Consider the following 25,870-nt stretch of genomic DNA (forward strand, 5'->3'; position numbering starts at 1 on the left):
AACAAACTTTCATTTATCTATTTATGAATCTTCAAAGGACTAGAAAAGTTATTGGCAACAATTTTATGCTGATATATGGTACATAACATCTAAAATCATAGCTTAAAAGGATAGTCACAAATTGATATTATTTTTGTTGACTTGTTGTTTTGTACAAGTGGATTAAACATAAAATAAAATGTTTTTTTAATTTATTTATTATGTCCCTACTTTTTTTAGTTGTTTTGTACTTCATTTTTAATCACTCGTAAATTCATCACAATCATTTTTCATATGAAATTCATAGCAAAATACTTATCAATTCATCAAAAACTCATTTCAATTCATATCCATTAGCATATAATATTAGCTTCAACAAACCCATAAATTATTATAAACCCTAACATTTTCAATAACTAATTATAAAGAGATAAAACTAAAATTAGATAATGAAACAAATAGAAAAGATGAAGGAAACTTTTCTAAAGCATAAAGCGCATAAGAGGTTACTTACTTAACTAATTAATAGCTTAAGGCTTAAAGAGAAATTTTATAGAAGGAAAATAGCCAGGAACAATAGTGAAAAAATAAAGAAAAAGAGCTTGGATCAATTAGTAGCTAATAAAGAAAATTAACCCTGTAAAACTATTATCTTAATATTTTAATATAACAAAATATTTTGAAAAAAAAGAGAAGGTGGGGGGAATTGCCCCCTCTTATCCCTATATGGCTCCGCCATTTATAAGACTTAAATTTTAGAATTAGGGTTGATTTTCCATTTTTAGACTAATTAAATGATGATTTAAGACTATAAATGGATATAATGAGGTCTATGAAGGTGTTTATTTAGTGTTTTTGATTGAAAAAGAGTGAGAAAATAAGGTTTTAGGCTGGTTGAGGTTTCACTTGATATTTAGCTCATCAGGAATGATTAGAAAATGAAAAAAGAATTATGACATGTCATCATAGATAATGTATAACTTAAAATATATATTTTTTAAAAAATTATTTAAAGAAAGAGACGTCATAGTAGCAACCCCTATGACAGAATTATGTTTAAGCAGGACTTGAGTTTCATAAATAATTGTAAAATCTCAATTAGAGACTGTTTGGAAAAGCGGTTTAACCCGTGTTTCAAAAAAAATTAATATTTTTGGTAAAAATTAATTTTTTATATTTTTAAATTGTTTTAATATGCTGATCTCAAAAATAATTTTAAAAAAATAAAAAAAAATATAATTTTAATGTATTTCTAAGTAAAAATCACTTTAAACCGCAACCACAATTCCAAAGAGACTCTTAAATACACAAATCTAGAGCTTGTTTGATATTTTGTAGCAAATGTTATTTTTCAAAGTGTTTTTCGCTTAGAAATGTATTGAAATAATATTTTTTTAAAAAAATTATTTTAATATTAGTATATTAAAATAATATAAAAACATAAAAATTTAAAAATATTATTTTTTTTCAATGATGTTTTTAAAATCGTTAAAACAAATTGGTAATACTTTACCTTAAAATAAACAACCGCAAGCAAAGGTGGACCGAGACACGTATAATCGTCAATGATAAACGGCCACGATCACCCCAACAAAATCTCCAATTTGATTGGGTGAACGGTTGAAAATCAAATTCCTATTGGTCCACGTATTCCGTCATGACATGTCGTTGCTTCAGTTCTATAAGCTACGTAACAGAGCCTCGTTACTATATAAACCCCCACTCACTCACGAACGATTCAAAAGAGAGAATACCGAAACAAACAGCCTTCTAAAAAACCAACACTTGATTCAATTCATTATCTCACTCACTCGACAGAAGAAACCCGGAAACTCCTCCATTGTAAATCCAGAGACAGAAGACGCGATGGCGGGCACGTGGACGGCACGTGGTGTTGTGGTATCCGCGATTATCTTATTCGGTGAGTGTTTTTGATCTCGTCAACTTGATAGATCCGATTCTGTTTGATTCTGATTGAGAAGAATGCTGTAGATCTTGATAGATATTTTTTAAGTTCTCAAACGCTGCCGTTTAGATCTGTTTAGATTTATGGTGTTGCTATCATTGATTAGGAAATGATTCGCTGTTTAAGCTGCTAGACGGTGCCATCAAGATTAGCTAGTGGTTTTTTTTTATTGGATTAGCATAATAATTTGGATATATTTTTATTTATTTATTTTTGTTATTATAGGGTGTTTGTTTGCGATTTCGATTGCGAAAGAGGAGGCAACAAAGTTAGGAACAGTAATTGGAATAGATCTTGGAACAACATACTCGTGTGTTGGTGTTTACAAGAACGGTCATGTCGAAATCATAGCAAATGACCAAGGAAACCGTATTACGCCATCCTGGGTGGCTTTTACTGACAGCGAGAGGTTGATTGGTGAGGCTGCCAAGAATCAGGCAGCTGTCAACGCCGAGAGGACCATCTTCGATGTTAAGCGGCTAATCGGAAGAAAGTAATGGCTAATTTTCCTCCGTTTTTTTCCCGTTTTAGTAAGTTTTCACAGTGTACTAAGGTTTTTCTCATTGCAGGTTTGAGGATAAGGAAGTACAAAAGGACATGAAACTTTTCCCATACAAGATTGTGAATAAGGATGGGAAGCCTTATATTCAGGTGAAAATCAAGGACGGGGAAACAAAGGTCTTCAGTCCTGAAGAGATTAGTGCTATGATTTTAACAAAGATGAAGGAAACAGCTGAGGCATTCCTTGGAAAGAAAATCAAGGATGCTGTTGTCACTGTTCCTGGTTAGTAAGCCTTATCTGGCCTAGTTTTTGAGTCAAATGTATCCTCAGTTTTTCACTCTCACCGATTTGGTGATCTTGTTCATTTTGCAGCATACTTCAATGATGCCCAAAGGCAAGCCACCAAGGATGCTGGCATCATTGCTGGACTCAATGTGGCTAGAATTATTAACGAGCCAACCGCCGCTGCTATTGCCTATGGTTTGGATAAGAAGGGTGGTGAAAAGAACATTCTTGTCTTTGATCTTGGTGGTGGCACATTTGATGTCAGTGTCTTGACCATAGACAATGGTGTCTTTGAGGTTCTCTCCACCAATGGTGACACTCATTTGGGAGGTGAGAATAAGAATTAGCTCTGCTTTACTCCTTTTATTCTCCTCTTGTTGTTACATGCTTTTTGATCGTATTGCAATTGTTTATGGATGTTAAGCTTACGTGGTCTATTTTATTGCAGGTGAGGATTTTGACCAGAGGATTATGGAGTACTTCATTAAGTTGATCAAGAAAAAGCACGGAAAGGATATCAGCAAGGACAACAGGGCTCTTGGAAAGCTCAGGAGGGAATGTGAGCGTGCCAAGAGAGCTCTCAGTAGCCAACACCAGGTCCGTGTGGAGATCGAATCACTTTATGATGGCATGGATTTCTCTGAGCCACTCACCAGAGCCCGTTTTGAAGAGTTGAACAATGATCTGTTCAGAAAGACCATGGGACCTGTGAAGAAGGCTATGGAAGATGCTGGTTTGGAGAAGAACCAGATTGATGAGATTGTGCTTGTTGGCGGAAGTACTAGAATTCCAAAGGTTCAACAGCTTCTTAAGGATTACTTCGATGGTAAGGAGCCGAACAAGGGTGTGAACCCTGATGAAGCTGTTGCTTTTGGTGCTGCTGTACAAGGAGGTATCTTGAGTGGAGAGGGTGGTGATGAAACCAAAGGTATTGCCATTTTTTGAATGAGGTTTTATGTTTTATTAGAGAATTAGAGGACCATTTTTGTTAAACTGTTCATTAATTGACAATGGATGCTGTGGCATGCGGGATGCAGATATTCTTCTCTTGGATGTGGCTCCCCTCACCCTGGGTATTGAAACTGTTGGTGGAGTGATGACCAAGTTGATTCCAAGGAACACTGTTATCCCAACCAAGAAATCTCAAGTTTTCACCACTTACCAGGATCAGCAGACTACTGTGTCCATTCAGGTAAAATGAACGGAACATTTGCTTTTCTATTATTCGGCACTGTCAATGCCTTGGAAATCTCAATTGGGTTGCTTCTGGTTGCATTGCAGGTGTTTGAAGGTGAAAGGAGTCTCACGAAGGATTGCAGGCTGCTTGGTAAATTCGATCTGACTGGCGTTCCTCCAGCCCCAAGGTCTGCCTCATGTACCCATTAATTCTTTCCATTGTATGCTCCATTACTTTTATGGGAGTTCAGGTATACTGATTCTTTGACTTAACAGGGGGACCCCTCAAATTGAGGTCACGTTTGAGGTTGATGCCAATGGTATCCTGAATGTCAAGGCAGAAGACAAGGGCACTGGTAAGTCAGAGAAGATCACCATCACTAATGACAAGGGTCGTCTGAGCCAAGAGGAAATTGAGCGTATGGTTCGGGAGGCAGAGGAGTTTGCTGAGGAGGACAAGATGGTGAAGGAGAGGATCGATGCTCGTAACAGTTTGGAGACCTATGTATATAACATGAAAAACCAAATTAACGACAAGGACAAGCTTGCTGACAAGCTTGAGTCTGATGAGAAGGAGAAAATTGAAACCGCAACAAAGGAGGCCCTTGAATGGCTGGACGACAATCAGAATGCCGAGAAAGAGGACTACGAAGAGAAGCTCAAAGAGGTTGAAGCAGTCTGTAACCCAGTTATCACTGCTGTATATCAAAGATCCGGCGGAGCCCCAGGTGGTGGGTCAGCAGAAGATGCTGAGGATGACTCACACGATGAACTCTGAGAATCTTTCAGCTTCCATTAACCCCTGCTGGAAAGCGAGGGCGAGATGAGGATGTAGGCTAGATCCAGTTGAGGATACTGTAATTTTGATGATGCCAGAAGCTGAAGGGTTTATAACACCCCTTCTTTCTTCCCATGTTTTTTCTTTCTTCTTTTGAGGTTAAAAATACATTGAATAGTTGTGTTTACTTCGTTGTATTCTCAATGTTTTAAACTTTTCCAACAAGTCCTATCTATTGAAACAGGTTGGATAGTGTTGTACTCCCTGAAACAAACACGACCCTTGTTCTCGTGGGGTCATCCCTGAAACAAACACGACCCGTGTTCTCGTGGGGTCATGGGCAAGAGGCTTGGCCTCGTTGCTCTTTATTTTTTTATACTGTTTTCAGCAAAAAAAAATCTGATAAATTAATTAAATTGAAAAAATCTAAAAGAAATTAACAAATTCAAAAACAATTTGGCTCGACATCATTTACTTCAAGCAAACTACGTCCAAGCCCTTTGCTCAGTTGCTTCTTCAAAATGATTATGGGCAACGTAAACATTTAACACAAGTATAAAACTTGAGCTCATATTTTCTTCTCATCTTAATTGATTTTAGTTTTTATTTTTTCTTGTATAGGGTATTGCCTTTTCTGTAATTTGCAACTCTAATTCAATCATGTAAACTGAAACAAGTTTCTAAACAACAGAAATAATTTTGCTTCTTGGTTTTACTAATTTTTGAACAACAGAAATCAAACCAAATCAAAACCAATCAGTTTAAACTAGTTTTAATTTTAAATTTTAAAAATAATAATTTTAATTTATTAACTTTTTATATGAAAACTAGACCGAACAAAAACTAATCACCCATTCACTTTTATACTTTTATGGATTTGCTGCCAAGGTCACGACGAACACACATACAAGTTTGTCACGGGCAACTTAATGTGGAAATTTTGGTACCAAGGATGCACAGACTAGCCCCCATAGCATAGAAGACGATAACCTATTCAACAGCTTAGAGGGGACTCCGCTAACTTCAGTAAAAGCAACTAGAGACTGCCGAAATAATTATAATAATAGTAGTCGAAGTAAAGGCACACATTCGGCTCTATCAACTAAGAGAAGACAGCCGCAAAATATTCTCTCAATAACAAAGTAATATGCATTGCATGTGGGGTGAAAGGAGCCGTTCTTGTTGGTGAGGACATTTACCCAAAGGAAACGGATGAAAGAGGGGGGGAAAGTTACTTTCCATTCACTTATTTTGTGAGATCATGGGGAAAAATATTTATTTGCACATAGTGAGCGGATAAGCAAAGCCTGTTCTTTGAATTAAAGGCCGGATTTGGGATCGCCTGATCCTGCTGCTACAATTCCCATTCCTGCTCCATTTACTCTCGATTTATCCTCGTCTCTTGTTTCTCCTAATGCGACTTCATTACCATCCAACTCCTTAACAAGTTCATCCATCTTGCGAAATTGATAGGGCCATCTTGCATTGTAGAGGAACTGACGAAGATCAAACCTGTTATCCTCAGGTGAATAACTCTGCACACAGATGGATGAATATCACTTTCTTGAAACCCCAATGATGATAAAAAGCTCCTGTTTTATGAAGTACCTCAGCATGATACGAAGGTGTCAAGACAGTCATTTTATGCCGATTGATGGAGTAGTACTTGAAGAAGTGTTTCACTTTGTCAGCCACCTCTAATGGAGATAATCTTGACCCCCATCTGTAGCAGAGATTCTGAAATGGCCGATAGAACCAGCTGATGTGAGACTTGGAATGTAATGAGTAAATTACGAGACATAATAAGGTGTTGAAAACCAAACCTTAAACATTGACACAGGCCCACAGCGGAAAATCTTTCTCAGCCTTCCATAAACCGAGAGTTCCTCGTATGTCATTCCCATGTCCACTTCATCAAGCTGTTTCATGCAGAATGGGGCATTAGAATTAATTTATCACTTAGGGTACAAGTAAGCGTGTTGACAGCAGAAGCATCAGTTTGAAACAAACACAAGCATCCGTTTAAAGATCTATAAGATCTTCGTTATCTATAATGTGACAAATGAATCTGGTTAATGAAAGAATACCTGGCTGTAGTTGGAACGTATAGGCTCCAATTCAGCTGTTGGGGGAGCTGCTTCAATTTCTGCCAAGGAAGAGTAACCAAGATGGATGGCTGCCCATCGCAAGAATGCCCGAAGGTCCTGCTTACTAATACTTCCAATTGGATTTATATCTGCAGAGCTGCAATCATACTGCAAAAGACATGAAAATTGAATTCTCGAAAGTAGATGTGCCATTTTGACAGAACATTTTAACTATTGGTCGTACTAGCATCAAACTCCCAGAACCAATTCACTTGAAAACACCAGGAAAAAAATGAATATATCTGATTTACAAAATTTGTAAAGTTGAAAACTCTAATCAATTTGTTAAACTATACATCATACATATCAGGGGTGATGAAGTTATCAAGTTTACAAAGAAAAGCAGTTTGCTTTAGAACTAAAAAAAATGGAATATCTGGTTTCAAAGTTATTCAGTACCTTTGTTAGGTAACCACGCAATCCTTCATCCACATTAGAGCTACCCAAAACGAGGTAAAACCCTGGTTTGCTGTGAACCCAAGGCAAGAGTGAGGCTAGCATAAATGCTAGCACCATCCTGATTCGAGCTTGAATATTCTGCAGCCCTAGGTTTTCAATGTTAGAACCCCCATCCACCTACACAACAGAAAAAATAAAAAGAAAATTTTTATGATAAAGCTCACTCGTCCACTAGCCAGCCAACCTTTTAAATTCAGTAATAAAAAACTTTCAGGTAATCTTAAAACTATAATTCTTCAGGAAGCAAATTAAAGCCCATGCTAAGATTTCACTGATAACCTAAATCATCATTGCATAATCTGAATAATTACTATACAGCAACCACGAGAGAAATTACAAAGATGGAATATTTTTCCTAGGCCATCCACTGGGGTCTGTTTTTCTAACCATCATTTTACCTTATAACGAGGTCGTTTGCCAGTAAGTGTTTGAAACAATGATAGCAGTGCAGATACAACACCATCTATGCTAACATCCAGATGCCATGAACCAATCTCATCCGCTAGTTCCTTTGCCCGCTTCTTTGTGTCTTCAGAACTGAAGGGGAAAAAAGATAAAAGATAAATCCAGCGACAACACAACCTTAAGTCACTGCAATCAATCTTAAGAGTGAAACACTTATATGAAGTAACCAAATACGTTATCAGAAAGTTGGCTTCTGGAAATGGAACTAGTCAACATCTGAAATTCCTCCAAAATTAAACCCAATAATCCTCCGAGGAGATTTACTTCATCTTTCTACTAGACAAGCTCCTTTAGACAGCAGACATGCACAAAAATTCTGGTGTTTATACCAAATCCTAAGGCAGTCAATGACAGGCCTTAACATACAAGCCCAGTAATATTGCTGAACAAGTGTTAAGGAACCTATTATCATGAGTCAACAATGTTATAGTTTTGTGCCTAGTCAATAGTAACTGTTTAGTCCTAAACAGGAATTTAAATGTTAGGAAATAAAGTTGGAAAAAAGGTAATGATGAACTCTTAAATATATACTAGTCTTCCCATTTCAAAATAGCAAAATCTTCAGATTAATCCCAAACTTTAGTTCCCAAGATTTAGTGATTTACATTTACTGACAACTGATAATCAGGCAGCATCAAATAAAATTGAATGGCAGTTACATGTAATGGAAATTCCTACGATTGTAATGACAACACCGAGCTTGTTTCAGAACTATAACAACAACAAGAAGAGAAAGATGAGCAGCAATTCTATGCACATGTACCAACCTATTCTCAGACCCCATGTATAAAATATTCGTTTTGCAAATTCTTTGCTGTCAGTAGGAAACTGCCCATCAGTATAATTGCCAATTCTCATTGCATCAGCTTTGACCTGTTCATCCCCGTTATCAATTTCTGCAAGCAACATGTAAAAACCAATCAGTGAATAGTAATCATGGGATTTAGGGATGGCTGTTTCAGGTTTTCAAGACAGGGGCAGTGCAGATACTGCCTGATATGCCTTCTTAGTTCACCCCTACTAACCTCTAACCTCATAAACTAGAGTCATGGCTCTTGATTAATAACAGCTCAAAATCTTGGCTGTGTATAGCCAGCTGGGTACTGAATTCAGCTCAAGGCACTTGGCTGTGTATATTGATAGCTATGACTAGTTAACCGGGCTACTTATGATCTCCTTTAGTAGTGGGAAACATAACAAAAAGGTAAAACATAGCACAGTGAAATGGTTGCATTGAAAAAATTGACCTTTTACAACAAGCTGGCACATGCAGCCAACTATAGCAGCTACAGAGGAGCTATCTGCGCCACCAGAAAGAGGAAGCAAAAATCCAGAAGCTCCGCTTCTTCTTAAATAGTCCCATAGCCAGCAACCAGGACCAAAGGCTATTTCCTCCTCGGGAGAGTGATAATTAATCTGCAAATCATAAATCAAGCCTAATTTAATAAACTTAAATATTTGATTCACAGGTGCCATAGTCTAGTAAATATCATTGATAGTCTTCAAAACTTAGGTGATAACATCAGGTATTCCTGATTTAACAATAGTGAAGGACCAAGAGGAAACCTTAAGGGGGCTAGAAAGGGACATTTGCATGCTAAAAGGCTGACAGAGCTTGTATGGCACCAGAACTGATGATACTGTATTTTTGTAACTTGCTTGTTCTTGAAAACTACTAATAGATCCTCTTAGACTAGCAACCTGCCATCAAGCCAGAGACAAAATGCATCAGAGCCAACTGCTTCAAACATAAAACATGAGAGTATAATAATATTACAGGTTCTGAAATGCTGTGAAATTTTATCAACAAAGCAAATCAGCTGACAAGCATATATTAGGAAATGCTCTCTGGTGAAGTTTTTCAGCAATCCATAAATACTATTGTTCTCTAGGAGTGCAAAAGTATAGCATACCGCATCCAGATCCACTTGGGCAAGAACAACCTCACTATCCCTTAAAGAAAACTGTGAGCCTTGGGCAACCACTTCTCCATTCACAACAACGCAAGAGCACCCATCTGAGAAAATGATCTGTTAACCACAGAGTTTCAAACAATTCTCTTTTTTAAAACACACTAATGAACTAACCAATCAAGAAGCAGAGTTATTGGAAGGTGTAAGCATCGAACCATAAAAACCACAATATGTGCAAAGTATAAGCTTCTATATGGAATTAAGGTAATGTTTGCACTAAACAAAATACAAGCAGCATTAAAATTAAATGCAATCACCAGAAACTAAGAGCATATGTATACCGTAATAAAGGCGGCCACCATCGCATCCTTGGTGATTACTGTACATGTAAACTCCTCCACAAGTATGAGTAGCACCTATACAAGCGCGAAGACGAACATCAAGCTTTCTCAATTGGTGGTGACTTCCACTTGCATTCATAAACACTTCAACCCCATTGAGTGCAAGCTCAGCATGAGGAGGGATAGGAGTGAAAAGCTCTTCACAAACTTCGGCAGCAACAGCTCTACATACGATTAAATTCTAAAATTACCATTTAGTTGAAGCAACCTATCAATAACCAAAAAACAAAAGAACAGAAAGAGCAACCAGAATCACGATCACTTACGTATCTAAAAACTGCACATATCCATAACCAAAATGCACTGATTTCTGTGAAATAGCCTCGGCAATTTCACTAGGGAGCTGAAAGTCCACAAGCTGATCTTTGTGTTTCCATGCTGTAAACCACCTGAGTTCTCTATAATTCCCATCATTTGCGAGCCACATTTTCGGACGAATCATAATAATCTTTCTGTTAAAGCACAAAACTTGACAATTATAACGCTCGGATCCTTTAATTACAGGCATTCCTATACTACACAATATCCCATCTGTCCAATCACCTACCAATATCTCTTTCAAGCACTCCCAGCTGCAATAAAGATCAAAACTTTCACTCTTAATCACCAATTCAAGCACATAAAAATACAAAACAAACAGAACCCAGATCATAAAAATGAAACTGAAACTGACCCATGATTGATAGTGTCAAGTTCCAAGAAATGATCTTCACAGCCATAACCAGTGATTTCAAGCTCAGGGCCAAGTCTAATAACAGCACCAGCTTGTTTAGCTTGGGTTATTGACTCTTTTATGTTTTTTAAATTACAGTCAAAATCCATTGCCCATTGGTTCAAGTTACAAGTAGCTACCTTTAACAGCCTCATAGTGTTTTCAAATCCTAAGAACCAAGAAAAAGTTTCAAACTTTACTCTATGAAAACAACAATAAGGAGCTCAAAATTCAAGGAGGATGGAAATAATTTCAGTTATTTCAGGTGGTGATAATGACAATGGGGTTTAGCCGTTTTGGGGTGGATGAAGAGGGAGAGATTTTTGGCCTTGTGTTTTATTTTTTATTTATTTTTTTTTTTTTTGGGGAGGGGGGGGGGGGGTGGGATTCTGTTAATTTATGATTTGGAGGGAATTTTATTTTGTTGTGGTTTATATTAATAAAGTAGGAATTGAAAGAAAGACTGTGGTTTTGAATTCTTTATTTATTTATTTTTGGGTTTATTGAATTTATTTTGTGCTTTAAGAGTTTGTCTAATATTTTTTAAAAATAATATTTTTAAAATTTATATTTAATAATAGTGCATTAACATGATTTAAAAATATAAAAAAAATTATTTTAAAACAAAAAAAAATTAAATTTTTATAAAAACACTTGCTGGCCACCTAAACAAACCAACCTTAGATAAATTGATCCTTTTCCGATCCTGTAAAGATTATTTATTTCAATTGAGTTCTTTTTAACGCTTGAATATGAAAACATATATTTTAGAAAAATATATATTTTAAATTAGCGCATAAATTGATTACTCTCTTGTTTTCTGAAAAAATCTTTCTTTGAATTCAAATACAAATATTACTTGTGAAAGTTGAGCTATTTAACCATCTTTGTATTGAAATTGTGAGATTCGCCACAAATTATATTGTAGACTAATTCCAAGCTGTTAGGGTTTAGAGATTTTTTTTAGAAACTGTACTCCTTCACATGCATGAGAAGAAAAGAAGAAACATGAATGTTTAAATCTTGAAAAGGACACATTTCAACCCCTCTACTACAAAATGATTTTCAATTTGACCCTTCAAACATTCCCCAATGAATCTCCATCACTAAAATTTATGACAAAAATAATGGTTCTTTCACAGCATTGAAGGAAAAACTTCAAGGAAGGGATTGATTGGGCAACTCCCAATATAAAAAGGACCCAATCAAGAAATACTCTTTGTTTAGGATCCAATCAATAATTAAGGATAGATAGAGATAAACACACCCGAGGGAGTGTCCGAGGGTATGGTAAATATTATATTTTAAAATACCTTTTTATTTAAAAAACAAAAAAAATTAATTTGAAAAACATTTCAGAAAATAATGAAACTGTTGCTGAACCGTAACACTAAACAGGCCTGAAGAACAAAATGAACCCTACAACACACTCATGGACTCATGGATCCGATACTAAAATCCAAGGCCCATTGAAGTTTATTAATAAAAAAACCCACCTTATCGAAGCCTAAAAATAAATAAAAATTATATCTAGCCCATGAAAACGTCGTCGTTTATTTCACCGAAAGCAAAATACAATCTCCAGTCCAGGTTTCATCTCTCGCCCCCTTTCACCTCTTTGGTCTCTCCCTCTCCCTGCGAACAAAACCATATCGTTCTCTGCTCGTAGCCATGACAGAAGTTGCGACCTCAGTGGTTCACGAGGTGCTTGGCCCCCGATTCCTGGAAGTCGATCAACCAATCATCGATTACATAATCAACGTCCTCGCCGACGAAGATTTTGATTTCGGCGATGAAGGCGAAGGCGCTTTTAATGCCATCGGTGAACTCCTCGTCGGGGCCGAATGCGTCTCCGATTTCTCCGAATGTCGCCTGGTAAATGCAAACAGCTTCAAATTAATTTCATCGCCTAGAAAAACTAATTGATTCAACTTGTTTGGATAGCTTTAAATAGAAAATTGAGCGACAGCGACAGCGTTGGTGTTTTATGTGAATTTTTGAATTGTTTTTGTTGTGGAAATCATTGCATTGATTTAGGTTTGTAGTAAGCTGAGTGACAAGTTCGGGAAGCATGGATTGGTGAAACCGAAACCGACGGTAAGGAGTCTTACGACGCCGTTTCGAATGGATGATGGAATGGACGAGGAAGTAAAGAAGAAGAAGCCGGAGCCCATTGATGGTCCTGTTCTCACCGAGCGTGATAAAATGAAGATTGAAAGGAGAAAGAGGAAGGATGAGCGCCAACGAGAGGTATAGTTTTGATGGGACTTATATAATTCGATGATTGTCTAGATTTTTGTTGCTGTTGTTGATGATGCTTGTGCTGTCCTGATTGTGCAGGCACAGTACCAAATACATCTGGCGGAAATGGAGGCGGTTAGAGCTGGAATGCCTGTTGCATGTGTAACTCATGATGGTGGTGGTGGAGGACCAAATGTTAAGGACATTCATCTGGAAAATTTCAATATCTCCGTGGGTGGTCGGGATCTCATTGTAGATGGTTCTGTGACACTTTCTTTTGGGAGGCATTATGGTGGGTTCTTGTCTCTCCTTCATGGCTTTATGCTGAAAAATAGGAAAAGAAGGAATTAAAAAACTGAAAATGATAGTTAGGCAATAACTAGACCAGATATTAAATACAGTTTTGCTTTGCTGTTATAGCTGTTTTCTAGCTATGATACTAATTTACTGCACCTTTCATGCAGGGCTTGTTGGAAGAAACGGTACAGGAAAAACAACTTTCCTCAGGTACATGGCTCTGCATGCCATTGATGGTATTCCTCGAAATTGCCAAATTTTACATGTTGAGCAAGAAGTGGTTGGTGATGATATATCAGCATTGCAATGTGTTCTGAACTCTGATATTGAGAGAACCCGGCTTTTGGAAGAAGAGGTTCGTCTACATGCACAACAGGTCAGTGTGTAGTTTTCTCTGTGGTGAATGTCACCCTTTTCAGTTTTTTCCCTGTTGCTCTTGCCTTTTGGGGTAGTCATTGCTTGTATTCTTGCTGACACATTGATTCTTGTCCTCAAGAGAGACTTGGACTTTGAGGATGCCGCCGGAAATGGAAAAGGTGATCAGATTGGGGCAGTTAACAAAGATGCAATTTCACAAAGGCTTGAGGAAATATATAAGAGGCTAGAGTTAATCGATGCATATTCTGCTGAAGCACGTGCTGCTTCCATTCTTGCGGTCAGCACTTGAATCTTTCTTGCACTTCCTGACTCTATCAGTGCTTGCTTGATCAGGCCTGAAACTAAAATAAAAAACTGGTGGCATCTAATGTATACTATTGATTGAAACTGGCTTTGGCTCCAGCAAAATAATAGGTTGTGAACATAAAATCTAAATAAAGCTTTAGATAGCTGATAGTAAAAATGAGGGAATATAAGATCTAGGCGCAAGGGATGCCCTTATGGATTTCTCCACAAAAAAAATGCTATAGTACTGAAACCCTGTCTTTGGGTTGATTCGGCATGGACCGTTTAGATGGTTCACCTTGCTTGATGCACTATTCTCATCATCAATGCATATTTGCAGGGTCTTAGTTTCTCCCCGGAAATGCAGAAGAAGGCAACCAAAACTTTTTCAGGAGGATGGAGGATGAGAATAGCTCTTGCTCGTGCTCTGTTTATAGAGCCTGATATATTGCTGCTTGATGAACCTACGGTACAGCATATTCTATATTCCTCTTCAGGATATACTTGTTATTCAGTATAACTTGGTTATTTACTTCTTGATCATTTTTACAGAATCATCTTGATCTCCATGCTGTCCTGTGGCTGGAATCTTACTTGGTGAAGTGGCCGAAAACGTTTATAGTTGTTTCCCATGCTAGAGAATTCTTGAACACAGTAATATTCATATTGCTGCTTATTAAGTATTGATCATTTTAGGTTGCCAATTTTTTTCTATCCACTGTTTCTTAACTTACAGGTTCGTTTGCAGGTGGTCACTGATATTCTCCACTTACAAGGGCAAAAACTGACTGGTTACAAAGGTGATTATGATACCTTTGAAAGGACACGGGAAGAGCAAATTAAGAACCAACGGAAGGCAATTGAGGCAAATGAAAAATCAAGAGCCCACATGCAGGTTAATTCAAATGCCCTGCCCTAACAATTCTGTGATGTGAATAATGTCAAGCCCATTTTCCATGTCAATTTATTGATTTGGTGTTTTATGCCCCCCCACCCCACAGTTTTTTGTGCTTTTGACAGCATCTTAGGAATTTTGTGGCGCATAGATCAGAGAATTTCAAAATTGCACTACCACTTGTTTGAATTACAATATTTAGCTAAACCAAGATTTCCAGATTATATCAAGTCTTGTGTATGACATGTAAATGTTCTTTGTGATGCAGACCTTTATTGACAAGTTCCGTTATAATGCAAAGAGGGCATCTCTTGTACAGTCAAGAATCAAGGTGCGTGTTATAATCATTTTGGTGGATGATTTTAAATTGAAGAGCTCAGCCCTTTTAATGCTCTTTTTGCTTGTTAAACCAATACTTATCCTCTCCTTTGAATTCAGGCACTGGACCGATTGGGTCATATGGATGAGATTGTTAATGACCCCGAGTATGCATCTTTCTTCCTATGTGGTTGGCTCGTTTTTAAATTTCACATGAATTAGGTTCAGTTACCCCCTATAGTTTTATTCATTGGAACCATATTTACCGTTTCTCGGTGTGCAGCTATAAATTTGAGTTTCCAACTCCAGATGATAGACCTGGTGCTCCTATAATAAGTTTCAGGTTTGAGTTGCTGCTTTTGTAGCCATATTTTGGATTTATTTATGTGATGCTCTTTGGATTCTTTTAGTACCCACTGCAATTTGTTTATTATTATTATTATGAAGCCATGAAATTGAGAAAATCACACATGATATCATTGATGTTTGGTAAATCTGAATACAGTGATGCATCATTTGGTTATCCTGGGGGCCCTTTAATGTTCAAGAACTTGAATTTTGGGATCGATTTGGATAGCCGTATTGCAAGTAAGGATGCCTGCCACTGCAAAAACATCTTTCTTTTTTATTACTGCAATAGACCATCCAGTATGGTACAAGCTATTAAAATGGTATACTATCTGTAAGGTTGCAATTATCTTATATGTCATTCCTCATTCATCCAGTGGTTGGACCAAATGGCATTGGCAAATCAACAATACTAAAACTAATAGCAGGGGAGCTACAACCAACCTCTGGTACAGTCTTTCGTTCTGCAAAGGTATCTTACCAGCTCCTTTTATTGAGCATCTCAAATAATAATTTGCTACCAATGCTAATACTTGTCATATATGAAGAGTTTGTGCCACAAGATCCTCTTTCAATGATAAAACTCATCTCTTTCTGTGGGAGAAAAATAATAATTTTATATATGGGAAGACATCCTGTTTTCTTTTGTAATTGATGGTGGAACATTTCAAAGTTTAATCTTGTCGTCATTTTGCGTAACATCTCACTTGAATCTGACGAGGAATAAAATGACAGGTCCGCATTGCTGTGTTTAGTCAGCACCATGTTGATGGACTGGATCTATCTTCCAATCCCCTTCTGTATATGATGCGTTGCTTCCCAGTGAGTTTTTACTTTGGAAAATTATGCTTTCATTTTTTGTTTTCTTGTGACATGGTTTTATGAATTTGTTAGATTTCATGGTTTTAGCGAGGATAATGATCAGAGTACCTGGAGTGCTTCTGAGAATAGTAGAAATACATCCTTGAACCTTAGTGTGTTCTTCTTGAGATCTGGAAAATGTAAGTTAGGAAGACCAAGAAGCAGAAAATAAGTTCTCTCCTCTTCCGCTTCATATTGCATTTTAAAGCAGATGACTTAGAATGGTCACTGGAATATTTGATTTTATTTCCATAGTTAGTGATGCTCTGTTCTGAAATAAGGGCCCCTATCCGTTCTTATCTGTCAATTATTGTACATAGCCAAAAATATCCATGAATCTCTTGTCATGATCAGCCCATTATCCAAGGATAGAGATGATGTGGTGGTCCAGTTAGGGAGAAATCCTGCCCAGAGACTTTTTACTGGACTTAGGATAATATCCAGATTGATGTATTGGTAGCCTAAAGTCATTCTGGATTTGAAATAACCTTTTAGTTGGTGGTTGGAGATTGTACAGTGTATTACCCTTTCAGCCAATTCTCTGTGTCATGCCTTCCCCTATTTTGGTTTTTTTCTTTCCTTCTCTTCATGTTATTTATTTGAACAAAAGCTTTCTTTTAGGGAGTGCCTGAACAAAAGCTTCGAGCTCACTTAGGTTCTTTTGGTGTTACGGGAAATCTTGCACTTCAACCGATGTATACCTTGTCTGGTATGTTTGTTCTCTTCTGCATGCCTTCTTCTTATCATAAACTGTAGATCCAATTAGATCCTTCTGAACCAAAGCTTGACTTGCGTTTCAAAAGGAGTTTGATATTCTTTGGCTCAAGTCAAGCATGGGTATGCAAACAAGATGCAATTTATGTTTTAAACATGAAGCAATAATGGTAATAATGACTTGTGGATTGCTTTTGTCTGATGCTGATGCATTAACATTTTTTTTTTGTGTGTAATTGCTTTTTATTATTAGGTGGTCAGAAAAGCAGGGTTGCATTTGCAAAGATAACTTTCAAGAAACCACACATAATATTGCTTGATGAGCCATCCAATCATCTTGTAAGTCATTATCGTTCTCCTCCACTCTTTCCTGCCCATTTTTTTGTTGCTGTCAAACATGTTGGGAGGTGTTGAAATATGGGAAATGATAATTTGTTCATTTGTCCTACTGATTTTGTGTTGGAGAGTTGGAGTATGAAATATTCATTTAAGCTTTCAGTTTATTTATGCGGAAAGGAACATATACAAATGTGGTTATAAAGATAAATCTTTCTGGTTACCTATACATAGTATTATCTTTTCCTTTGTTTCATTATTTTGTCGATGAAAAACTGTAGCCGGGTAATAGGATTGTAGCTTTTCTGATTTTAATTCTGAATTAATACAATAACATCATAGCAACTTCTTGCAACACACTGATATATGTCAACTTGCAGGATTTGGATGCGGTGGAGGCACTAATCCAAGGCCTTGTTTTGTTCCAAGGAGGGATTCTCATGGTATTGCATGTGTTCAGTTGGACAATTACTTTTTGCTGATTTCATTTATCAAAATAAACGATTGAGTCAAGATAATATGATTTTCAATTCTCCAAACAAAAAAAAAAAGAGGAAAAAGAAATAAAACATTACTGGCATGTTTTTATACAACTTCTGGTCTTTCTTGCTTGCAGGTTAGTCATGATGAGCATTTAATTTCTGGAAGTGTGGATGAACTATGGGTGGTATCACAAGGAAAGGTGACACCTTTCCACGGGACTTTCCTGGATTATAAGAAGATACTCCAATCATCTTGAATATACTCTGTCTGAGTTCTCAATTAGTCATGGTGCAGTAGGATGGATGGCATAGATTGATTGGCACAAATGACTCGGGCCCCTTGTAACTTTGGTTTTGATTCATGAACTAGAATGAAGAAGAAGAAGAAAAGGCTTACTGAATACAGTGCGTTGTGCAATTTGGAATGCCGCATCCAGACCACAACACTCTAGTACCTTATTGCGGAGTACTTGAGATTACCTCGATATTGCGAATCGATATTGTCCTTATCTTGTGGAGAATCATATGAGTTCTGTGAATTGAAGTTTTGCTAAACCTATACAATCTCATTTGCATGATTGGTAACTTATCCAAGTGTTCTTTTCAATGAATTATATCACTAGGTATTTTTGCGTTTGCTTGTTCAATTCTTGATTAATGTCTAGATGTGAGGAAATCCTCGAAGGCTTGTTTACTTCTTTTAAATGTGGTATTGAAATGGATCCTCTACTATAAAGAGAAATGGTCCCCGCCATGATGAAACTTAACCCACATTTTTTTACAGGTGAGGCACGGTAGACCCTAGCTTGGAGGAGGTCGGCTAGGGATTTGATCTTATGGCCTTAGGGAAGGCCATATGCTATTGCAGCACTTGAGTCCACTGTGTTTCATATTACCAAAAAAATATGAGAAACGATCGACTGTCCTTTATTTATATTAAAAAAAAATGTTGTTATATTTAATTTCTTGGCTTTCTTTTTTTTTTTTAATAAAACTATGATCATAGGGTATTTTAAAAATTCACAAGAAATGAGCACCTCTATTTTTAACAAAAATGATAAAATAACTAAAAGTCTATTCTTAGACAATACCACTTGGCTAAGAAAAAACCGGATTTGAACCATCGAAATTTCGGCGTCGTTCTAATAAGCTTCACCAAAGAATACACAATTTTCTTTCTCTCGGGAGGTGTTTGATTAGAAGAGGATGAAACTTGATAAAGAATTAAGAGAAAATATTTAAGAACTTTTCTATGTTTAAATAAATGTATCTTTAAGAGAAAAGTTAATGATATTTTAGAGAGAAATTTTAAAATTAAATATGCAGCTACAAATAAAGATTAAGAACCTCTTTTCTTAAGGATTTTATAGTTTTTATAGCTCATTGTTCTTACTCTTTGGTCAGGAGCACACTTGAAAGTTATTTTTTTATAGCCTTAAAACATCTTTTGTGTAAAAAAAAAAAATATTTAGATTGTTAATTTTAATTAATACCCTGTGTAATTTTTATAAATTATTTAGTTTAACTTCTTTAATATTTTAATTGATTGTCTGGATTGTTTATATAATTTTGTAATGCTTAAAAAAAATAGCTGTGACTTTTTTCATCTTGATTTACCTAGATAATTTGTATTTGCATATTTTATTTATAACGTTGAAAATTATATGTAATTAATAAGTAGAATTAACCTCAAAGATATAGGTATAAAATAAGAAGGATAGATAATATAAAACATATCTATTTTTTTATTTTTTACAGAGAAAATTAGTTTTTCTCTTTGATTTTTAATAATCAATAATGATTGTTATTTATCGATTTTTATACTTTTCAATCAATTTTATTAAACAAAATTTATATTTTAATTAAACATTTTTTATTTTTTAATAAAAATAACTTATAATTTCAAAAAATAAGTAAATATTATTTTTATCTTTTTCTTTTTCATTAAATTCTTTTAATATTCTATTTTCAGTCTGCCATGAGTTTATTGTGTTGTTATAGGGTATTTTAGAATTATAACATAGTTTGATAAAAGTTTTGGAAAAGTAACACAAGTTAGAAAAATATTAGAAAGATAACACAGTTTGAACACATCCGTTATTGAGAATAACGGTTGTTTTAAAAATCATGTCTCTCTCGATTTAATTAACATTTATAAAAAGTTAACCCAAAATTTTATGAAGATCCAACAACCAAAAAATAAGATTCAAAATTTAATGGCCAAGAAAAAATAGGTCACCGAGGACACACTTGAGTTTCATTTTCGACACATCCAGTACTATTAGAAAGATCTTTACGAGACGATTCTAAACATGCCTAAAAAGATCACAAAATACAATTATTACTTGTTGGGTGGTTTTATTCGAGGTTAATTTAGGGTTAATTACAGTCTCATTTAATGTTCATCCAAGATGTAATTAAAATCGTCTCGTTGGAATCTTTCTAACAATACCTATTACGTAAAAAATGGAGCCTCAATGTTTTTCTAGTGACCTTTTTTTTCTTTTCTTTTTCTTTCTTATTTTTTTTTCCTATTAGATCACATTATCTTTTTTTTTTTTAGCCATTAAATATTGACTCGTATATTTTGACCATTGATTTTTTATAAAATTTTAGATTGATTTTTATTTAGGTTAATTAATTTGTAAAAATAATGTCTTGAAACATGACTAAACAACTATTTAAAAACAGTGATTACATAAAAAAATATATTATGAAATGCGATCGTTATTCTAAATAACGTTGTATACAAAAATGATTTTTCAAACACTATACGTTAAAACTTTGTAATTTTCCAAATAATATTTCCAATCTACAGTATTGTCCCAAAACTTTTAGGTATATTTCAAAAAAATCCGTTGTTATGGCCAAAACTCATCCTATCCCAGTAATTACGGATAAGATCAATGATTAATATCTTAATTAAATACCCCCACAAAATTCCAATTAAAGCAACCCTTTACCACCCCCGCCCAATCCGCGCTCCTCAATTTCTCAATTAGGGTTAAAAAATCTCTCCCAATTTCCTATCCCTTCGATCGACAATGGAGAACAGCAACGATAACATCAACACCGCCATCACCACAACCACCAACAGCAGCATTGTATCGGTGGAGAATTTGAATAATGTAGCTAATTGGGTCAGCGCCACCGTGATCTCCGCCTTCTTTTCGTCTCTTGAGCGCTTCTCTTGCGTCAATGTTGCCACCATGGATCCTGATGACGATGACGATGACGATGAGGCACAAGATCGTCCTCTCGCTCTCTCTACTAATCAGCACCTCCAACACAACGACGTTGCTAATCTCCCTGTTTGATCGTTATCTTCTCCAGTAGCGCGTTACAAAAGAAAACGAAAAAGAAAAAGAAAAAAAATCAAGAATTGATTGTTATTGCTGGAGACCGTTCTTTCTTTTCTTTTTAGGGTTTTATGAAAACACAAAATTGTGATAACCTGATTGATTAATTACTATTGTATTCATTCTGTTTCTGTGAATTGAATGAGTGTACTTTATTTTCTATTTGTTTGTTCTGTTGATTGAAATTTTGTAGGGTTTTTGTGTTAATTGTTTACACTTTATGGAAATGCTTCCTGCTCTCGTCGACCCAAGGACGGGCATGAGAAAAATAATTGATATGTTTTCATCTAGGATGATGCGTAGAAGAAATGGATATACTGTGGGTAAGTTAGTGCTTTTGCTGAGAGGTATGAGCTATCTCAGTGCTTTCATTACTGTCTGGATGTCGTATTCTTATGTTCATAGACAAAACTTAACTGAATTCTGCCATAAGAACATCATAATAGAAGATCATTAGTGATCTGAAATCTCATGAGAGCAAAATTGAAAGAATGTGTGTAAATTTCATGGACATAAGCTCGCAGCAGCATGTTAGGTTCTTGAATAATAACACGTTGGTTTTTAGTAGAACATGACCACTCTCTATGTTGATGAAACATGTATAGCTTGTGCACTGTAATATGCCATCCAATGTGTTATGTTTCTTTCATTGTTGGTATGGCTTGATGTGATTCCTTATTTGCTTACACTAGAATTTATAGGCTTCAGTCTCTGCTGTGGTGAGAATAGTTTGGGTGCCCTGGAAATGTTTGGATAACTTACTTACCTCATATATATATAATGAAATAGAACTGTGGCCTACCTCTGAAGCTGCTAATTTTGGAGTTTAACTCAGACCACTCTGAAAACAAGGACAGAGCCAATGTAACAGTAATTCTATAACGGCAACACACTAAATTCTTGTTGCTTGCTGAAGGCATTAAATTCTGCTCGCTTGCTGAAGTATCATGCAATAGGTTGGCAACTAAGCTCTGCTGGCTGTCGGAGTCATTACTTTCAGTTTGTTTAAATTAGCTCCAGGTAAATTCATGAGTTTTATAGGAAAGAAAGAATTTTTCTTATGTAGTTTGACCTTTTTTCCTAGGCCTGAACTACCCTACCCATGGAACAATTGTTGCTGAGAGAGTTGGTTTTGAATGCATCCTTAATTATATCCCACAGGCTCCTTGGTCTGGTCGGAGACATTCAATAACATTGGAAGAATATTGGATTCAGACTAGTATTTATCATTCTCATTCAGCCTCTTGTCTCTATATTTTATTTGTCATATTCGCTTTAACTTCCTGTTTGGATGTTGTGCTATGTGGAAGTTATATCTATACGCTGTATACAGGTGTGTTTGCGTCATATTTTCTTGTCATTACTCCAGTGAAAATACTCGGACATAATTTTCAAGAAGACATGTATTTGAAGAAGGAAAGAAAAACAGTAGAGGATTGAGGCAAAATATGATTTTTACTAGAATTCATATTGCATTGCCCTGATTCAACATTTCATTGCATCTATGCAGCAGATATTTTACATCTTTGTTTTTCTCAACCTTGTATTTACACCAGGTTCCTAGTCTCGCCTCATGAAAAGTAATAGTAAATACATTTGCTGATCTGAACAGGATGCTAGTTCGTGAATGTTCAACTTACCAGCATTACTCATCTTTGCTCTCCTTCCAATAAAGCAGCATGACCACACAACGGAAAATTATGTACAACCTTGTCCTCGCCCCCTTCAAAGCCTTGTTCTTTGCCTGAATTCTGGTTTGCCTTTGTGGGGATGAAGTAGCTTCCTTTCCCTGGGAAGTAGACAGTTCCATGAACACGAGTCCCCTTTGATCTTTAGACCAGAACAATCTCTTGCGCCCTTCTTTGTCTCTTTTTATGTAGAGCTTCTTTCATAGAGGAATCTTTTGAAGGAGTTACTGACTGAAGTTTATTTCAGTTTTCCTTTTCAAGTCAGTAAATAAAGGGAGAAAGTAGCACTAAACTGAGTTACTGGCTCTAGTCAGCCTTGGCTGTTTTTCTGTCCTCTTCCCTGGTTCAACATCCAGATTTTCAGGGCAGTTGTATCCTGCATCACCCAAAAATAGTGTTCTATTCCAGGATTTATTCCCTAAAAGACAAAAGGATTACATATCCCTCTAGACTTCGGTTATATAAGCTTTTAGCTAGCTGAATCACAATTACCTTGGCTGAGGTGGGGAGGTGAATTGACCCTTGGTTTTTTCCCTTCTCATGACTATTTCAGGACCGGTCTTTCTTCGTCATTTTGACATGGTACAAAGTTTTTCCCTAGCGAAAGTACTTTTCGGTTAGTTACTGTGTAATGTACTTTGTTATTTATTTGTCTAGAGAATTTATATGGTCAAATTCAATTTCCAAAGCACCAACCCATCCAATTTGGCTATGCAGCCTTGTTTCGGTACAAGTTATTAAGAAAAATGCTTATATGGGTTCTTGTTGGGCTTGTGCAGCTCTCTCTATCTTTGATTATGAATGTTTGTTTCACTAGACATGTATAGAACAGAACCTTTCACGTAGTTTTCCTTCCTTTCATATTGTAATGTACAATCATGGAGTCCTTTAAGCAAACACCATATTCTCTCCCCACCAACCTCCTAGGACTAGGAACTTCAAAATAAATCCACTCTCAAATAAAAACAAGAAGAAATTTTTTGACGTGCAACATTCATCTTTATCCACTCTCAAATAAATCTAAAGGAAAAATAAAACATTTTTTTTATGAATATACGAATTTAGATGTGAAAGATTTATTTGAAATTTGATTTTAAAAATATAAAAATTTTGACGTGCAGTCTATTTTGTTCACTTTTCCTTCTTGAGAGTTCAAAAAATTATTAAATTTACTAGTTTTATTATGTATATATATTTTAAAAAACATAATATTTAACTAGTAGTAAATCTTATTATTATTCATTCTAGTTTACATCACATCTTTGATTTGACTTGATTTTTAAATATAACAAGTCTAAATTTATTTGAAAATAAAGTATAGGAGTTTAAAATTTTTAAAAATATTTTTTTAAATTTTCAAAACTTGCTGCCAAATTCTATCAATTTCAAAGCACAAAAATAAAAAAAACATTTCATATAAAAAATAATGATAAAAATAAGTGTTTTAAAAAAATTTAGTTTGGTCTAATCAATAAAAGACACATCACAATAATACTTTAATATTTTTTAAAAAGTGGTCAAAAGCATTGGAAGTTAAAATAATCCGCAACTCAAGAGAAGGTTTTTAACCTGGCTTAAAACCATGTCACTAAGTTTTGACAAGGTTATCAGATTAATTTTAATTCTTTTATATAAATCAAAACAATATTATTTTAGTTAAAAAAAATAATTAATAGGTTATAATCAAATTTTTAACAAGATATTATTAGATTAACTAAATTACAGTATCAACTCATCAGATCAACTAAATTTTTTAACTTTCTTTATTTTTTTTAAACCTGGTTTAATTCTAGCTTCAGGTCAGCTATATCCTGGATGAACCTATCTGAGAAAACTGTGCCGAGGGGCTTGTCTATATAAATATTAAATATCTCTCTGTTTTTTTTTTTCTTTTCTTTTTCTCTTCTCGAGAAATTATTAAATGTAATCACAGCTTCTGGTACATCCTTATCAATCTCTCGTCCAACTTCTCATTTGATTGGTCAAAATAACCCAAACAAATTGGTCAAAGGCGATTTTGTGGCATCGCATCATTGGTTAATTAGGTACGTTTAAGAAAAAGCGGCATTCCTGTAAAATTCGTACGGCTGCTGGAGTACACATCCAATAATAAACAAACAGAAAACAGAATTTAATTGGATTATGGATTACAAGTATTTTATAGGGCAGCAGATAGGAACACGAAGAAGGCACGATAGTTGGTTTGTTTTATTGCAAGTTTGTTGTTCCGTACCATGTTCTATAGATTTTTTTAAAAAAATTATAGCTTAAAATTTATTTTTTATATTTTTAGATTAATCTATGTATTAATTTTAAAAAATAAAAAATATATTATTTTAATATATTTTTAAACTAAAAATAATTTAAAATTACATATCCAGAATGTCTTCCATAACATGTGGAGTACATTATTTTATTTTACAGTTCTGTTTGTTTTCCTATTATTTTAATTTTTTGTTAGAATAAATGGATAGTCAAGTTGGAAAAGGCATGTATTCTAAAATATAAAGTAATACCGGTCAAATTTCTCTAAAACTTAAAGTCGTCTAGGAATTAGTTCTTGTGTTCTCAATTATGTATTTGATTTTTAACCTAATCGATGGTTTTTATTTTCTTATATAAATTAATTTTTATTTTTGAAAATAAAACAAATAAGTTTAAAATTTTATATTATTACCCTAATTGTCCCATCCAATTTTTATTATTTTAATTTTAAGAAATTGTAGTAGCCTAAATACCCTTTCTTCCTTGTCTCAAAAGAAAAACCAATAGCCTTAAAATTTATCCCTTTTTTTTTAATTTAAAACCATACTTTGTAGATGGATAATCAATTATGAAATTAGATTTTATTTATAAAATTTAAAATCAATTCCATAGAAAAAGAA

At 35.1% G+C, this 25,870-nt stretch overlaps 2 protein-coding genes and 1 pseudogene across 4 annotated transcripts; 2 read left to right on the forward strand and 1 right to left on the reverse strand.

Annotated features, from left to right (window-relative positions):
- The first annotated feature begins 1,701 nt into the window (after window positions 1–1,701).
- On the forward strand, window positions 1,702–4,929 carry LOC133679149 (luminal-binding protein 5). The gene is made up of 8 exons (XM_062101657.1): window positions 1,702–1,900; window positions 2,171–2,438; window positions 2,515–2,729; window positions 2,820–3,062; window positions 3,181–3,660; window positions 3,770–3,924; window positions 4,014–4,096; window positions 4,185–4,929. Exons 1-8 carry the CDS (start codon window positions 1,846–1,848, stop codon window positions 4,684–4,686), a joined length of 2,001 nt encoding a protein of 666 aa, XP_061957641.1. The 5' UTR covers window positions 1,702–1,845; the 3' UTR covers window positions 4,687–4,929.
- A 779-nt stretch (window positions 4,930–5,708) lies between these two features.
- LOC133690557 (glutamine-dependent NAD(+) synthetase-like) lies at window positions 5,709–11,141 on the reverse strand (annotated as a pseudogene).
- A 1,203-nt stretch (window positions 11,142–12,344) lies between these two features.
- Window positions 12,345–18,585, forward strand: LOC133679158 (ABC transporter F family member 3). 3 transcript variants are annotated; one of them, XM_062101669.1, is made up of 18 exons: window positions 12,348–12,658; window positions 12,821–13,033; window positions 13,124–13,316; window positions 13,489–13,697; window positions 13,818–13,976; window positions 14,325–14,453; window positions 14,537–14,638; window positions 14,733–14,879; window positions 15,148–15,210; window positions 15,318–15,364; window positions 15,481–15,540; window positions 15,703–15,785; window positions 15,923–16,017; window positions 16,281–16,367; window positions 17,028–17,115; window positions 17,374–17,459; window positions 17,837–17,899; window positions 18,073–18,585. In XM_062101669.1, exons 1-18 carry the CDS (start codon window positions 12,455–12,457, stop codon window positions 18,193–18,195), a joined length of 2,151 nt encoding a protein of 716 aa, XP_061957653.1. In that variant the 5' UTR covers window positions 12,348–12,454; the 3' UTR covers window positions 18,196–18,585. The 3 variants fall into 3 exon arrangements, 1 of the variants encoding a protein (XP_061957653.1); XR_009836121.1 differs by lacking the exon at window positions 17,028–17,115 and having other exon boundaries at window positions 12,345–12,658; window positions 18,073–18,151; XR_009836120.1 differs by lacking the exons at window positions 17,837–17,899; window positions 18,073–18,585 and having other exon boundaries at window positions 12,345–12,658; window positions 17,017–17,115.
- The last annotated feature ends 7,285 nt before the right edge of the window (window positions 18,586–25,870 follow it).

The sequence above is a fragment of the Populus nigra genome, chromosome 1 (assembly GCF_951802175.1).
Source record: "Populus nigra chromosome 1, ddPopNigr1.1, whole genome shotgun sequence".
NCBI classification, from domain to species: Eukaryota; Viridiplantae; Streptophyta; class Magnoliopsida; order Malpighiales; family Salicaceae; genus Populus; species Populus nigra.

Bases quoted from the DNA above. Each gene is read 5' to 3' on its own strand.
- LOC133679149 (XM_062101657.1), top strand. From the start codon at position 1,846: ATGGCGGGCACGTGGACGGCACGTGGTGTTGTGGTATCCGCGATTATC. The intron at 2,730-2,819 runs GTTAGTAAGCCT...TTCATTTTGCAG, and splicing joins TGCTGTTGTCACTGTTCCTG to CATACTTCAATGATGCCCAA. The intron at 3,925-4,013 runs GTAAAATGAACG...GTTGCATTGCAG, and splicing joins AGACTACTGTGTCCATTCAG to GTGTTTGAAGGTGAAAGGAG.
- LOC133679158 (XM_062101669.1), top strand. From the start codon at position 12,455: ATGACAGAAGTTGCGACCTCAGTGGTTCACGAGGTGCTTGGCCCCCGA. The intron at 12,659-12,820 runs GTAAATGCAAAC...GCATTGATTTAG, and splicing joins ATTTCTCCGAATGTCGCCTG to GTTTGTAGTAAGCTGAGTGA. The intron at 13,698-13,817 runs GTCAGTGTGTAG...CTTGTCCTCAAG, and splicing joins TTCGTCTACATGCACAACAG to AGAGACTTGGACTTTGAGGA.